The 15,026-nt window shown below is 42.7% G+C and overlaps 2 protein-coding genes across 2 annotated transcripts; one reads left to right on the top strand and one right to left on the bottom strand.

Moving 5' to 3' along the window:
- Positions 1–1,640: 1,640 nt before the first annotated feature.
- akt1s1 (AKT1 substrate 1 (proline-rich)) lies at positions 1,641–5,839 on the top strand. The gene is made up of 6 exons (XM_079178404.1): positions 1,641–1,773; positions 2,255–2,988; positions 3,078–3,348; positions 3,432–3,515; positions 3,615–3,787; positions 4,151–5,839. Exons 2-6 carry the CDS (start codon positions 2,596–2,598, stop codon positions 4,286–4,288), a joined length of 1,059 nt encoding a protein of 352 aa, XP_079034530.1. The 5' UTR covers positions 1,641–1,773; positions 2,255–2,595; the 3' UTR covers positions 4,289–5,839.
- A 159-nt stretch (positions 5,840–5,998) lies between these two features.
- Positions 5,999–13,973, bottom strand: LOC306709854 (tripartite motif-containing protein 16). The gene is made up of 5 exons (XM_079178156.1): positions 13,786–13,973; positions 8,038–8,064; positions 7,832–7,897; positions 7,203–7,342; positions 5,999–6,754 (listed from the first exon to the last, which is right to left on the bottom strand). Exons 1-5 carry the CDS (start codon positions 13,805–13,807, stop codon positions 6,344–6,346), a joined length of 666 nt encoding a protein of 221 aa, XP_079034282.1. The 5' UTR covers positions 13,808–13,973; the 3' UTR covers positions 5,999–6,343.
- Positions 13,974–15,026: the final 1,053 nt, after the last annotated feature.

Consider the following 15,026-nt stretch of genomic DNA (forward strand, 5'->3'; position numbering starts at 1 on the left):
TTTAAACAAGGGAACTTTAACCAAAAATATGTAAACAAGGCAGATAACTCCGCGCATGCAAATTGCCGGCCAGGTACTTTTTGGTCGTAGTGACTGTTATGTAAATACACTTAATCAGAGCGTTATGTGCTAATTAGCGGAGTTGCGAGTTACAGGTTATGAAGGGTTTAAAACTCCAGGCGGGGCGCTCTAGCACTCGCCTGTACAAAGGAATGAGAAAACTGTAACTCTGAAGGACACGCTTGGGCAACTATACACTGATATCAAATCTTGGAGTAAACTGCCAGCTGAGAACAGTACGTACCACAGCTTGAGATAGCAAAACGTAGACGTCACACTTTGGAGCCTGTTAGGCTAGGCTTTCACAACATACACACACACTGAAGACGCATCGAAGGAGGATCTCGGACGAGAGCCAGTGTGAGCGGATATGCTCAGTGCTCCAACCAGGCCGTCGCTCTGCTAAAATCGATCCCGCCTGCAACTTGACTTTGACCAATAGGCTCCTCTAAGGAGAACCTACAAAACTTACCGCGCTGCCGTGTCCAAGCGCCTTTTCACGTTGCTCTCAATCGGAGAGGAACTGTTAGGACCGTGCACGTTTAACTGCTCGGCTAATATCTCTGTGATAAATAAAACTATTGCTTGAATCTAAGTAAACGCCTCGAACTCAATTCGTTAACTTGTCTACACGACAGTGACTATCTGAAGTCTTCGTGAATCACGTCAATCACGGAGTTTGAACTTCTGTTGACGCGACTCTCTCTTTACACGGTTCTGGCTGGGTTTAGGTGAGGAGGAGGAGGAGGAGGTGAAACGTACACGTGCACAAGAACAAGGCAAGTACGAGCCCGCCCACAGAGTTTGGTCACGTCTGCAACGTGCGCTGGATTGGAAATCAGTAAACAGGTGACGTCAGAGCTGCGTGAAATTAGCCTGCCAAGTAAACCGGATAAGAGCAGATTTAAAATAAAATAAAATAATCACATTACACATTCAGTACATTTCATCTTTAACTGCGTCTACATGTTTGATTGTCATTTTAAAAAACGGAGACAGTGAACTAAAATAAAATAAATATTCATACTTTTTTAATATTTACTTCACACTAGATTGTGTTGAGTGTGAATCCTCTGTAATATTGAGGGCATTTAAGTGATGATGTTTGGTAACACTTTATTTTACGGTTCCCTAAAATGTTCCATACTGTTTAGTAGCAAACCTTAAAACTAAATGTAAGCTCATTTAAAAATAATATGAAAACATTGAATTGTGTGACTTATTTCACATGTTCATGATCATCTGACCTTACTGTGCTCTGACTAATAGACTCTAATCTAGATTATGACTGCCACTGCCTGTAAGTAATCTTAACAACTGTTTACATTTCTTGCCAATTATTAAACTACATCATTATTTCCTGGAAACCTTTGGGGAAATAAATCAGAAATTACAGACCCATTACATAATGTTTTTTATATGCCTGCTAAGAGCAGAATATCTCACATTTGACTGTCCTTATGGGAATAAAACAAAGATTTATTTGTATTCATTCATAGACTGTTTCTTCACAGAACTTTGTGGTTTTGACGCGGCTTTTATTTTGAAACTCTTAGCCGGAATAGCCGTTGCTAATCCTTGCTAGTTTGCTGTTGGTGTAGAGCCTTGCTAGGGGAGAGAAACCGTGGGGGAATGTAGAATACCTATGACAATAAAGAAGTAAAGTTTGTGGTTGATAAACATCTGGAAACGTGGATGAAAGAAACCGAACAGGTAGGTGAACGGCTGACCTCGTTTCTGTCATTTATACTTGCGTGTCTCGGCTCCTGTTAAAGCCTGGAAAATGGAGGTGAAATGTGTTTCTGTCATGAGGAGGCTGCACACAACACTGAACAAACAACAAGATCAACAACAACAGCTGCAGCGGCGACAGTAGCAGGAAAAAGCCCGCAGCACGCAGACTAAAACAAAGACAGAAACCACTGCACAGATGTCAGTAAAGGGGATCAATAGAGAGCAGAGTCATTATAAAGCGACAGCAGCTAACGGTACAGTAGCTACAGTAGCATTAGTTAGCACAGATTGGTGTAAAGCAGCTCGTGGAGGTGGTGAAGGCTGCGACAGTCTTGACAGATTAGTTTTAGCAGGTTGTTTAAATGTGCAATCCCTCAAATCGTGCATTTATAATTATATGTATTGCCATTTCAAATGGTACAGCTAACCTTGATTTTGTTCATTTATTGTTTTTGTGCAGGTATTACCAGCAACATCTCTTCTCTCCCCTGGCTCTCCAGCGTGTAAGGAATATATCATATCTGTAGTCACCCAGTGCCTCTCTATTTTGCCCTTCATCTTCACCAGTGCTAAAACTAACACCAGCAGGACAGGAGAAAGACAAGTTAAGGGATTTGCTTTCAACATTTTGAGGAAAGTGAAATCCACTGCAGCTACCAAAGTTACCTGTTAATACTGTATTAAGTTCCCAAAATCCAACCTTATCCAAGCTCCTGATCCTCAAAACTCATCTTCATCAGCATTACTCAGTTCTCTCATCAGGTCATATTAGAAAAACTGTAAACACTACTTCGCACCATTATGGCCTCCATCACCCAGTCATCCGAGCCTGACATCCCTGACAACCACAAAGAGAGCTGGCTGGCGCTACTTTCTGCTGCGGAGTCGTATTGCCAAAAGTCGGGCTGCGACCTGGCCATACTTACAGCGTGCAAGAAGTTCCGGTCATTGGCTGGAGGCGGAGATTGGACGAGGAAGCGGGAGAGCAGCAGTGCCTTTCCGAAGGAGTGCGATTTCTCCTACAATGTGTGGGGTCAAGGCTTTCTGGCAGAGTCGGCGCGCCGCTACATGGACGACATCGGCGTGCTGCACTCCACGACCATGCTAACGGCCCAAAAGCACATACGCCAGGCGGGGAGACCGGGAGGAACCAAACTGGTGGTTGACCTGACCTCTGACCCCGGAAACAGGGGGGTGAGTGACCTGCTTGTGCTGCATACTTCTCTGTGACATTTTCCCAAAAAAAAACTTTCCCATTCATACCATCTTTGTTGTTGTTACAGAGCTCTACAGGCGATGTAGTGGGCGGAGTCAGTCCCAATAACAGACTGTACTCCCAAAGCTACCCGTCAATCTACAGCTCAGGACCTTTGAGCGGCCAGGGCGGCGTGCAGAACGGCAACGGAGAGGCGGAACGGGAGAAGTGTGTCCTGGAGGTCGAGGAGGGCAGACAAAGGTCTGGGATTGTGGACTTGGAGGAAGAGTGTGAGGACGAGGAGGAAGAGGAGGAGGAGGACATGGATGAGAGGAGACCCTATGGGAATGAAAGTGCTGGTGAGGAGCGACCCAGTTAATCTGTCTTCCTAAATGCTCTGATGTGCGTCCGTTATAAGGGATTTCTCCTTGTTTGGCTTCAGGTGTCTTCTCCATGGATGAGGACTCTCTGTCCCGGGACTGCGAGCCGTTCTTTGAGTCCGACGGGGAGGAGGAGAGCACCGATGGTAGGAGTTTAAGCATGCTGACTTGAGAGAAGTCGCGTACGTGCACACATTAGAGCCGCATCAGTGCATCATCCACGTGCGTTTTTCTACCTGTCCTAGGCTCTCTGAGCGAGGATGCTCCTCCACCGACGCGCGGCATGGCTATGAGTCAGGCTTCATTCTCGTCCCGTCACGCCCACGCCTTGGCTCTGGCCCGCTCGCTGCCCGTGTCGGTGCCGGTGTGGGGCTGCAGAGGATCCAGAGCTCAAGGAGAAGGCAACAGCGGAGAACGGGTGAGCGCACACATGAAGAGGACAGAGCAGCTGGTTTGAATGCCGAGATTAAAATGTTCTGGGGGATTAGAGGGTTAGCCAGCTGTCTTTGGGCTGCAGTTTGATCACATGAAGCTGGATGAAGCTGCCTCACTTTGATCAGGGATAGATCAATGGTCACCTCTTCTGCTTTGGAGCAGGATCTTACAAGAAGTCATCAGTACATTTCATAATTCTTTATTTTTTACATTTCAGTCCAGATTTTCTTCTTTTTAAACCCATTTTATATGAAAGTGTGTAGATGTTACAACCATACCAGCGGTTGTCTCTCTCTCTCTCTCTGGATCCGTGTTAACATGAACTTCCTGTGTTTTTGTCCTTCAGATGGGCGTTGCTGACCTGGAGCACATCGCTGCCAGTATGAAGGCCCTGCTGGCCCCCGGAGCTAGTGACGGGACTGAAATGTTTGGGGCCCTGCCTCGGCCCCGACTCAATACAGGGGACTTCTCCCTCAAGCACTGAGAGAGAGAGAGAGAGAGAGAGAGAGAGAGAGAGAGAGAGAGAGAGAGAGAGAGAGAGAGAGAGAGAGAGAGGGAGGCCAGTGGAGAGAAGGAGAAAGGGATCGAGGGAGAGATACATGTCATCATGATGGAAGGAGAGATTGGCTGGCAGGATGTGAAACGGTGTTAAAGCTAGCTGCTCCGTTTATTTCCCTCTAACCAAAATTAACGGCACTTGCTGAAGAAATGTTGTGAACACTAACATTTTCAACACTATACCCCCCCCCCCCACACACACCTAGTCACTACACATGCCACAATAACAGCTTCTTCACAACACTACATTAGGATTGGACATTAGTGTGTATTGCCCCACAGCACTGACCAACAAGGACACTAAAACGGTGAATAGTAGTCTTAACGGGCCACTTGTTAATTGTTACGCACATGGTGTGCTGATAAAGGTTTTGGAAAGTTTGCCCTTTTCTGGAAGTGATGAGAGTTTGGGGAGCAGCCATCTGTGCCCGGCCGATCGTTGGCTCCGGTGCTGCATGCTAACTCTTCAGCAGCATTATCATGAGTAGTAGCTAAATGCTACGTTACATTAAACGATATATATGTGTGGCTAAGAGGGCAGTTTAGTCACTCTTTTGAAACATGACTTAATTCAAAGGAACAGTTTAAAAAAAAAATGTCTCTATGCGAGAAGTTAGCCCAGGGAGATGTTTAGCTTAGCTTAGCTTAGCATAGAGTGAAAGCAAAGGGAAACATGTAGCCTGGCTTTCTCTGATGTTAAAGAAATACACCTGCCAACACCTCTAAAGCTGACTAATAATCACGTTACATCACTTTTTGGTACACAAGTAGGAGTGTAAACTAATTAGTTACGTCTCCTAACTATTTCTTGACAACCAACAGCTTATCCAACTTGTTAATTAGTGAACTTTAAAAGTGTTGGTAGTATTTTTGAACTTCAGAGAGAGCCATGCTAGCGGTTTTCCCTGCTGCCTGTCTTCATGCTAAGCTAAGCTAAGCTGAGCGTCTGCCAGCTCATTTAGCACAGTGTTTGCTGAAGTTTTAGCATTAGCACAGGAGCCAGTGATCCCCCACAGGGTCACATGGGCGTCTCTCCTGCATGCTCCGATCATTTACTGAGGAAATTGACCAACAAGCCAGTTGTTTATGTTTTCCATCCCCCACAAAAAACAACAACCCCAATCTATTCCTTAAAGATTAGGAACCAGAGAAATGGTTGACTTAACATGAAGCTTGTGGCTTTTCAACATGTGGAGTGGAGGACACCGGCACCTCCTCATAACACGATTACTTGGACTTTTACTTTTGCCAATGAATGACTGATAGAATGATTGTAAATCAACACTGAGTTAAAGGTTGTTCTTTTCTGTTGCTCCAGATATCTTGATTGAATGAGAAAGTGACTGTATGAGAGAGAGAGAGAGAGAGAGTGATGGGTTGATTTTAAAAGAAACAAAAAGGTCCATCTCTGACATTTTCAAAAGAAATAAATGTTCCGTTAAGTACTTTTCTGTTTCAAATAAAGGAGCAACACCAAGAGAAAGAAAGACTTGTCTTTGTATATTTGTGTGTGAGGATGCAATGCTATTAAAGGCCTCTAGAGGGCCTCAGCCCTCTGCTGGAGGGAAGAAAAGGAGTTGATGTCTGATTTGGTGCATCATGCAAAAATAATGCAATGCCAGAGTTATTACATAATAGTTGAATTTATTGACGACATTAAGCGCATTACAAAAGATGCTTGAGTTAAACAAGCGCTCCAGTACATGCGATTTACAAAACCATACAATACCTTGTCTAAAACTAAGTTAAATAAAATACATAAATACATACAGAATAGTAAATAAAATAGGTAGCCATCTTTGTTTACAGTGTGAGATGAATAGGCTTTCTTCATGCAACCAGAGAAAGCAAATGTCACAACGTGCTTCAGTTCTGCTTTATAACTACAACCTTTGTTCCCCAAACATCACAAGCTCTGCATCTCCCTCCTGACACCTTATAGATTTACACCATTAACCTTCATGCTCAACTCTTTACTGGGTCACAGATCCTTTTTCCGAAGAAGGCAGAACGAATGTGTGCCAACCCAGAACGCGGGGAAAATCTTCTCCTGAATGTTGGCTTTGAACTTGTGAATCAGCCGCACCTCCTTCTCGCCCTCTCCCTCCACCGTGAGGAGCTTTATGATGCCGGCGGGCTGGTCCACGTAGATGCCCATGGTGGAGGCCATGGGGAGCTGGACGTCCACGTTGTCGTTGTTGTGCCAGACCTGGTAGCAGGAACCAGACCAGCCGGCGCCCCAGGAGCTGTTGTTCTCCCCAATGCCGCAGGGACCTCGGGCGTCCTGGCTCTTCCGAGGAGCGCTCTCTAAGACCATCCCGATCACCACCCAGCCGTCGTAGTCCACCTCCCAGTACCCTCGATAGCCCATCAGACTCTCCTTAGACAGCACCTAAAGAAGGGAGGAGGCACACAGCAGGACATGAGACGAAGCTGCAGGCCTAAACTAAAAGGGGACATGGCTGTAGAGTTCCACAGTTCAACCCACAAACTGAAATAAGACAACCCAGTCAGTTATGGGCTGCCGAGATCAAACAACGTGAATAAACTAGCCGATCAGGTTTGGCTCACCGTCCTATCTCACATGCAGGCTCATTAGAATGTATTGCCCCTTTGCTTTAGAAAAGAGTGTACAAGTCCACTGTGTTTATCTACATTTAAAGATGAATTTAATGTATTGTTTTTGTCTCCTTGTGAGACGACATGTTGCCAAACCTGACCAAGTAGCGAGCAGCATGTGTTGTCCATGTGACGGATTTACAAGCATTGGTTTGGCTGTCACTCTTTTCTATGATTATGACCAATAACACTGTAGTGTACACACTCCACAGCCGTTATACCTGTGGTGAGTGTTCATATCTCTCAGGCCTGTTGGGATACGGGCAGACGGCATCAGACGTGCGGGCCACCTTGGACCCGCCCTCTGAAATCCACAACAGCTTCTGTGCAGTTTTATCATCCAGAGAGAGCGGGAGCCAATCTGAGAGAAGGACACGAGAAACAAAGAGGCGACGAGGTAGTTCACGTAAGCTTGTTGTATTTTTTTCCAAAAAAATTTGTTTAAGCACAAAATCTTTCACTTCCTATGGAAAGAGCTTTTGTCATCTTATCATCATAGACTTGTCCACTGTTTCATTTTATTTGGTAATGAATAGATATATCGAAGATGATATACATTTAACTTATTAAATTCATGTTTAAATGACCCAAGAAACAAAAGTGATATTACATTTAAATGTGTAAATAAAAGATTTAACTTCATTTATTCTGTCTTAAAACAAAAAAATTGTTGCCTTAAACATATTTACTTACTAAATAGTTTGAATTACTTTTGTCTCTTTACACACTTAATAAGAGTAAACACTCCAGTTTACATTCATTAATTAATGTCTGGCATTAATTAACCATCAATTAATTCAGTTCTGTCACAAGATGGTTAAATGCTCCTGAACAATAAGAAATACCGCACATTTCATGAAGTCAGCCCTGGTGGTGGGTTCGGGGATATTTGGCTCATATGGAGGCGGCAGCTTCTCTGAGGTGACAGATGGCAGAGATAACAAGAGAATTAGAAGGAAATACTTCATGGACTAGTTAGACACATTTACATGAAACTATCTATTTCATGTAACAAATGGTTCTCTTCATCTTACAAACAGCAGTGATGCTCTTTACCTTCTGCTACGCTGCTGTTCTTTCTTCCTGCAAAATAAAAAAATAAAAGTGTCATTTCGCTGCAATTATGTAAAGAGACAAAGAGATACTATATATATATATATATATATATATATATATATATATATATATATATATATATATATATATATATATATATACACTGAATATATATATACTATATATCATTTATTAATGCAGGACTTTTAATTGTAATGGAGGATTTTTAGAGTATGGTATTTCATTTTTTACTTAATCAATCAAACTTTATTTGCGGTTAGTGCTTCAGAGATGACTCACAAGTCGAAAATAAAACAAAATCAAGTCGGCAATTTCACATTTTGACGATTTGAGACCAATGCATTTAGACAAAAAAATGACAAAATGTAATAAAATAACATAAAAGCTATGACAACAGTAGTATTAGTAAAACAGTGTGAAATAAAAAGTAGATGAATAAAATATCAATAAAATAGGATAAAATTGTACAACTTAAATACAATAAAATAAGTGATTAATAAAACAAAATAAAATAGTACAACTTAAAAAAAATAATAAAAAAATAATTTCTTTATCGAAGGCCCAAGTAAAGGATCTGAATACTTCTTCAACCACTGTATATATATAGAATATATGTTATGGCCTTATATGAACTTGTTTACACACATTTTTTAATACACAACACTTTTTAAGGTGGCACCAACCATGGCCGTCAGCAACTTTAGAGCTTCTCCTCTTTCCCCGTAGCCTCTCCCTCCATCAACGCTTCTGTCAGGCTGCCATTCATTGACAGTAAATCCCCTTCTACTCCCAACATACAGTAGATCAGTAGAGCAGTATATGTGCGCTATGTCGGCTCAGCACTGATTCATGAAGTTTTAGGTTTCAACATAATGAATCTGGCGGCCATAGAATACATCCGAGAAGGACACACATCATCGCCACTGACAGCAGCGAGTCTTATTCTAAGAACATCTCTATATGATGCCGTTACTTCACACCGCCGAGGGCCTGTTTGTCACGTCGTGGGCTGGTATTACAATTTGGTGTTTGTCTGTTCCTCCTCCAGTTCGTGAGTCACTGTGTCTTTTAACATTCGGAGAAAACCGTGATCCAATACTGGCCGGTCAGGTCCTCATCCGTCATCCTTGCTAAAGTTACGCTTTCTCACATTTCACACAGATAACCAACTCATCGTTCATACCGTTACATCACCACATGAGCTTATTTACCGTGTCCTTTGCTATTGCCAAAATTAGACAGAACAGCTTCAATTTTCCTGATTCCATATAAGGACGCTTCAAAGTGTGATTTTCATACAGCTCATGGCCGTGTAGCAAATGCATTTAGTGGGCCTGAGGACAGGCTTGCTATATAAGACGTATTATAACCACTAGTTTTAAAAAATAGCATTTTCCCACTGAGTTTGAGGATATCACAAGTATGTGTATGTCAGCTTGTTCCACTTATTGAAAATATGTGTCGATTAAAATGAGAGAAATATTTTAACCCAACATGTTTTTATGGCTTCATCATACCAGCAAATGGAAAACTTCTACTTCATCTTGTTTCTTTTATAAGCTTTTCCCTTTAATTCAGTTGGAGGTACTTGATATCTTTGATTACTCTATTAAAGGGACACTGTGTACGATTTGGTGCCATCTAGTGGTGTGGTTGCAGATTGCAAACAACTGAACACTCCTCTGCTCACGCCTCCCTTTCCAAGACTGCGGTAACATGAGCTGCCGAGCGTGAAACCGTGATAACGGCGTTGGCCTTGCTCAGAGGCCATTCATACCAAAATAAAACTATTTACGAGCAATGGAAGTCACAGAGCGGTCGTCGGTACGACGGTTTTGCACTGTGCAGCTCACGTTACCGCAGTTTCACAAGCGTGTCGGAGAACTTCGGTGCCTTCAGGAAACGTAAGAACGCTAGAGGTTCGCTCTAGAACTTGGTTTGTCCATTCTGAGCTACTGTAGAAACATGGCGGCCGACTCCGTCCCTATATGGATATGAACTAATGAAAACATGATTCTTAGTTTCAGGTTATTCCATAACTCGGGTTGCTTGTAGTTCGCTTAGTCAGTGATTTGGTAACTTCAGTTTGAGCTGAGTGGAAACATGATAAGCCGGATAAAATACCATCAGATAAACTTTCCTCTCAGGAACTTAGAAATAAGCTATAAAGTCACAGTTTCACAGTGAAATGCCATATTATTGTACAGTACTAGTCAAAGCAAAGCAGTTATATGTTGCAGTAATCAATAAGTCTACTAACGTCTTGAAATATGTACAGCAAACAAAGGGGAAATAGATAGACATTAGATATGAATTTACTTAACTGACTTTCTTATGCACTAAAATAAATCTCTCTCTGATTACAGTGAACACACCGCAGTAACTTAAAAGCTTTAGACCAGGGGTCTCAAACTCATTTTCACTCTGGGCCACATCAGCATCACGGTCGCCCTCAAAGGGCCGGTTGTAAATGTCAGACTGTGTAAATGTAACTTCTCTAACATATTGGTAAATAACTGTCTCTGCATTGGATTATTGTTTATTCAAGTGTAAAAATAGGGTAAAGAAACCCAAATTACTCTATCAAAGATCAAACTTTTAAAGAAAATAGCAAAGACAAATATCAAACACAAGTTATTACAATATATACAATATTACAATGTTCATAGCTTAAAATCCTTTCAAGGGTGCGTTTGCACAATCCCACGTGAAGTATTTCATGTGTTGTAAAGCCACGTTTAAAGTAGTCTTCAATGTACTCACAATACATTTCCTTTTCAAATGTAGAGTAACCAGCCAAAGAGCTGCTTCTATGACTGTGTTTAAGTATCTCATAATTTTGACTTTCTATCTCATAATTTTGACTTTCTATCTCATCATTTCGACTATGGGGATATTTTTATTATCAAGTCTAACTTAAAATGTTCTTTTTTTTAACTTTTCTTTTGTAACTTTTTTTTTTTTTTTTTGCTGACGGATTCGCGGGCCACATAAAATGACGTGGCGGGCCGGATTCGGCCCACGGGCCTTGAATTTGAGACCCCTGCTTTAGAAGGAAGCCAAGTCTGTGTCACAGCGGTGCTGCTGAACATGGGCCTGAAGAGGAGAGTCAGCTCTTTCAGGTGGGATGATTTATCCCGCGACATGTGTGAGCCCGAGGAAACCTAATCCAAACCGGCGTGACCCTCAGATGGGGAGACCAGCCGCATAGCAACCAGGAGGACAGACTGGGGGGCTGCTGTAACATCTGCAGTCGTTAATGAGATCGAGTGGGTGGCGTCGCTTCCCCTGAATCGTGTTGGCCTGCGGTTCTTGTAAGTGTGGTTAATGTGTTGTGAGAGGGCCAACTTTAAAACGGTCGGAGTTTCTTGGCTCCTCCTTTAAAGTCTAAATTACCATACTGTCATTAAAAATCTAAGTATATGCAGAGACCATTATGCAAAACACAACTCCCTGCCACTAAAACCAGAAAATATGATAATTGACTGAGCATGCAGGATTATTAATTGGACCATACTGAGGTTTGCAGTCGAATTACAGAGCAGATTTGAGTTTGGCTATCGTCCACGTGCCCTCACTGACTTCAGCAGCAAGCCTGCTGGAGCACCGTCCATTTGTCCAGCAGATGGACAGAGCTAGGGTAGAGGAAGACACATTTGGCAGGACAGAGTGAAGATTATGTAGCGTTTGCTGGACGCTGCTGGAGCAGAGAGATGCTGTTGACAGATCACTTCATTTGTCTCTCGTCCATAAAGGAACACAGCAGGTGAGACAGGATGAAAGAAACGCCTTGTGGAATAGTGCTGGGTTCACCCCAGCATTAAGAGGAATCACTGAGGCTAGATTAGGAGATGGACGTATAATATAGCCATATTTATAAGATGTTTCTGGCTTCTACCTGAGGGGAACGAGGTGGTCACCATGAACTTGGGTTAACTTGGATTGAGATATCAGGCTGGCAGGAAGTTTGGTGGATGATTGGAGACAGGCCAGCTCTGTGGCTGCTCTGAGGAGGGTAAGCCCCAGGGGATGCCCGTCCACGCTCAGCGGGATCAACATGAAAGCCCCGGGGAGATAAAGGGATAGTCAAAAAGATTTATGACTTAACATCACAGCAATAGATGGAGGGCGATGCAAGAGTGAGGTGTGAGGCATTGAAATATTTAAGGGGCCATAAAAAAAAAGACACCTTCAGAATCAAGTCAGGGATATTGGATGATGAAGCTGTTGGGAGTTTGAACAGAAAAAAGTAACCGAGTTGGATTAAGTTGGATCCAAAGATCTTAAGTGAGACAGGTTTTAGTAGGTTTCACACAAACGACAAGATACGAGCACACGTTTAAAGAAGTGACCTCGCCAGAAGGTCAAGGTTGGATCCTGATGAGGGCTGTTTGGTTCGGATGGTGATTTTAGACATTTTCCCTCCCCAGATTCCCCTCTCAGTGGGACAGAGCTACCTTATCTCTGCAGATCAGGTTCAAAACATCCCACTGAGAAAGCAAGATCAGAACATAGGGAGATACGGTGGAGGGAGAGAGAGATGAGCATAGCTGGTGTGGGCCCCAGCTCATCCCTCCTGTCAAGACTCCCTGGCTGAAAGCCCTGCGCACATGGGAGGTGGAGATGGGAAGGAAATAAAACACAAGGAGGGACAGATGGATGAAGGATTCTTGGAAAAGGAATTCAAGAGGAAAAGTATTTTAAAAAGGTCTGGTACAAAAACAAAAGTGACTGATCTAGAAAATGTAAATCCTCCTAGGGAAGTTTGAGTTCTGGAAGCTATTATGGACCAACGAACACCAAGCTTGGATTGGAAATACCCTGAAAGAAGCAGGAGAGGGACAATACCTGAAGGAGTGACAGAGCTGAGACAGGCGTGTCGATTCGGGAGAGAAACGAGAGTGACAGACAGACAAGCTCTGAAATTGCAGATGAGGCAATGACATTAAGGGGAATTTCGGAAAGAGACGGCACAAGCTCAGGAGTAACCATAACCGTCACGTGAGAGGATCGTTCATGCACCTTGTTGACATGAGTTATGATCCAGAGACAAATGCCAGAGTCCAAGGTGAGGTGCTGACTTACAGGGATGGTCAACATGAGGTAACTCAACAGCAAATTAACCCCACTTGAAGCATATGATGAAAACTGATAATAAAACACCACGACAAGCAATAAATAAGTTTCATCTGCTTGAATGGCGACACACTAAAAATGGCCCAAATAACACAATATGGTCGTTAGTATGTGGTCTGTAGTTATTGCACATTTATTGATCTTAATGGGAAATCTGGACATTTACAAATGGCGTTGCCTAAAAAGAGAGAAAAATAAAGAACCAAAAAAAAACAATTATGATTTTGATTGTGAAAACCTTCTAATGCTGCCAATAGTAAAGAACGAGTTATAGTTTGCAAACGCATTTCAGTGCAGAAGAGCAGAAAGGCGACTCCAATTAGAAACTGAGCTGTGGGTTTAGAGGCCACATCTCAAACGCAAAGAACCACGAATTTCAATGGCATCTTTCTAACCAAGTATAACAGATTTTACCTTCTCTATTTGCTAACAAATACAACTGCAATTTACCCGTACTTTATTTGATGTAGAAGATAAGGCTAATTGTAATATGGTTTCAATGATAAAAGACAAACGGGTGATTCTTTCACTCTCACGGTGGAATGACCCTCACAGGTGCCCATAGAGACGGAGATGTCCAGGGTTTCTTACCTGCTTTCTTGGGCACAGGCATGATTCCCTTGATGCTCACAGCGCTGTTCAAATGGGGGAGGTCTTGTGATAGTGAGGGGCTGCATCTCTGGAGGGTCTCTCTTATTGACGTCCAAATGAGGAGGGGGGTGGGGGGGGGGGATAAGTTTTGGCTGGAAGAAGCAGTTACCCAAAGGTATGGTCCTGTCACATGAAACTGCAGATCCTTTCTAGGGATCAGATAGTTGGTGACGAGCAAATACCCAGTATATCCTAATGTATGGCCATTTGCACACACATGGACCGAGCATGTGCGTGAGGCACACACTCCACATCTGACAGGCACATTCATGTGGCGTGACAGAAACTAATTTGAGTTATGGAAAGATGATTTTGTTGCTCTGTGGGGGGTCAAAGGGGTGGAGTCCCCACGTGTCTGGAATATTTAGAGACGTTGGTGCCTGAATTCACATGTGTGCAGTATCTGTACTTTGTTTTGTCACCTTGGCAACATGATGACCTCCGAGTCAATAACGAACGACCACTGATTTTAAAAATGCAACTGACCCTGACACCAGCTATAGGTTTGTGTGTCTGCATGGGGCGGTCAGTATTTAAGATGGCAGCCAGCTACTCAGCGGAGAGCTGTCGTCAATCTCAGATGCCATCAATCAGCAGCTGCTGCTGCAAGTGCACTCAGAGAAGTCGGGGCGAAGTGTTGGTGTGGTCAGGGCTTGAAAATAAACGGCTTGTAACTAGTCTGTGTGCGCAGATGTTGCTGACATTCAAGTAACCACTTTCAATTGAGCACAAGATTCATTTGTAATGCACGCGTCATTTTGGCTTTTATCTCCCATGTGCAATTTTTAAATAAACATTTCAGCAGTTTAATTTAATTCTCTTAAGACTTGATGAACATTTTTATGATTGAGATTGATTTTTGGTGGATCTTTTTCTTCTTCAATTTGCTTTATTTACTCTAATCTAATGCAAGGGTAGGGGCAGTGCAGCCTGAAATACACACACACATTTATATGTGTATATATATACTGTGTATATATATACAGTATATATACATATCAGAGCTTTCTGTGGAGGCCCTGCAGTCCAAAAATACATTGTTTGTACATCTTGTTGGCATCAGATATGGATCTTGTGCGCACTATATCCATATTGTTTGTGAACCACATAAAAAAAACACGATAAAAAACAATCGTAAATTTGTTTCGTAAATTTGCAATAATGGTGTCATTTGCTTGAGA

The sequence above is a fragment of the Pholis gunnellus genome (assembly GCF_910591455.1).
Source record: "Pholis gunnellus genome assembly, chromosome: 17".
Taxonomy (NCBI): Eukaryota; Metazoa; Chordata; class Actinopteri; order Perciformes; family Pholidae; genus Pholis; species Pholis gunnellus.

What these genes read in the sequence shown, in the direction of transcription:
- akt1s1 (XM_079178404.1), top strand. Translation starts at nt 2,596, where the DNA reads ATGGCCTCCATCACCCAGTCATCCGAGCCTGACATCCCTGACAACCAC. An exon ending in CTGACCCCGGAAACAGGGGG is followed by an intron (nt 2,989 to 3,077) that starts GTGAGTGACCTG and finishes TTGTTGTTACAG; the next exon opens with AGCTCTACAGGCGATGTAGT. An exon ending in GGAGGAGGAGAGCACCGATG is followed by an intron (nt 3,516 to 3,614) that starts GTAGGAGTTTAA and finishes TACCTGTCCTAG; the next exon opens with GCTCTCTGAGCGAGGATGCT.
- LOC306709854 (XM_079178156.1), bottom strand. Translation starts at nt 13,807, where the DNA reads ATGCCTGTGCCCAAGAAAGCAG. An exon ending in CAGGGCTGACTTCATGAAAT is followed by an intron (nt 7,343 to 7,831) that starts GTGCGGTATTTC and finishes TCCTTCTCTCAG; the next exon opens with ATTGGCTCCCGCTCTCTCTG. An exon ending in GATATGAACACTCACCACAG is followed by an intron (nt 6,755 to 7,202) that starts GTATAACGGCTG and finishes TCCCTTCTTTAG; the next exon opens with GTGCTGTCTAAGGAGAGTCT.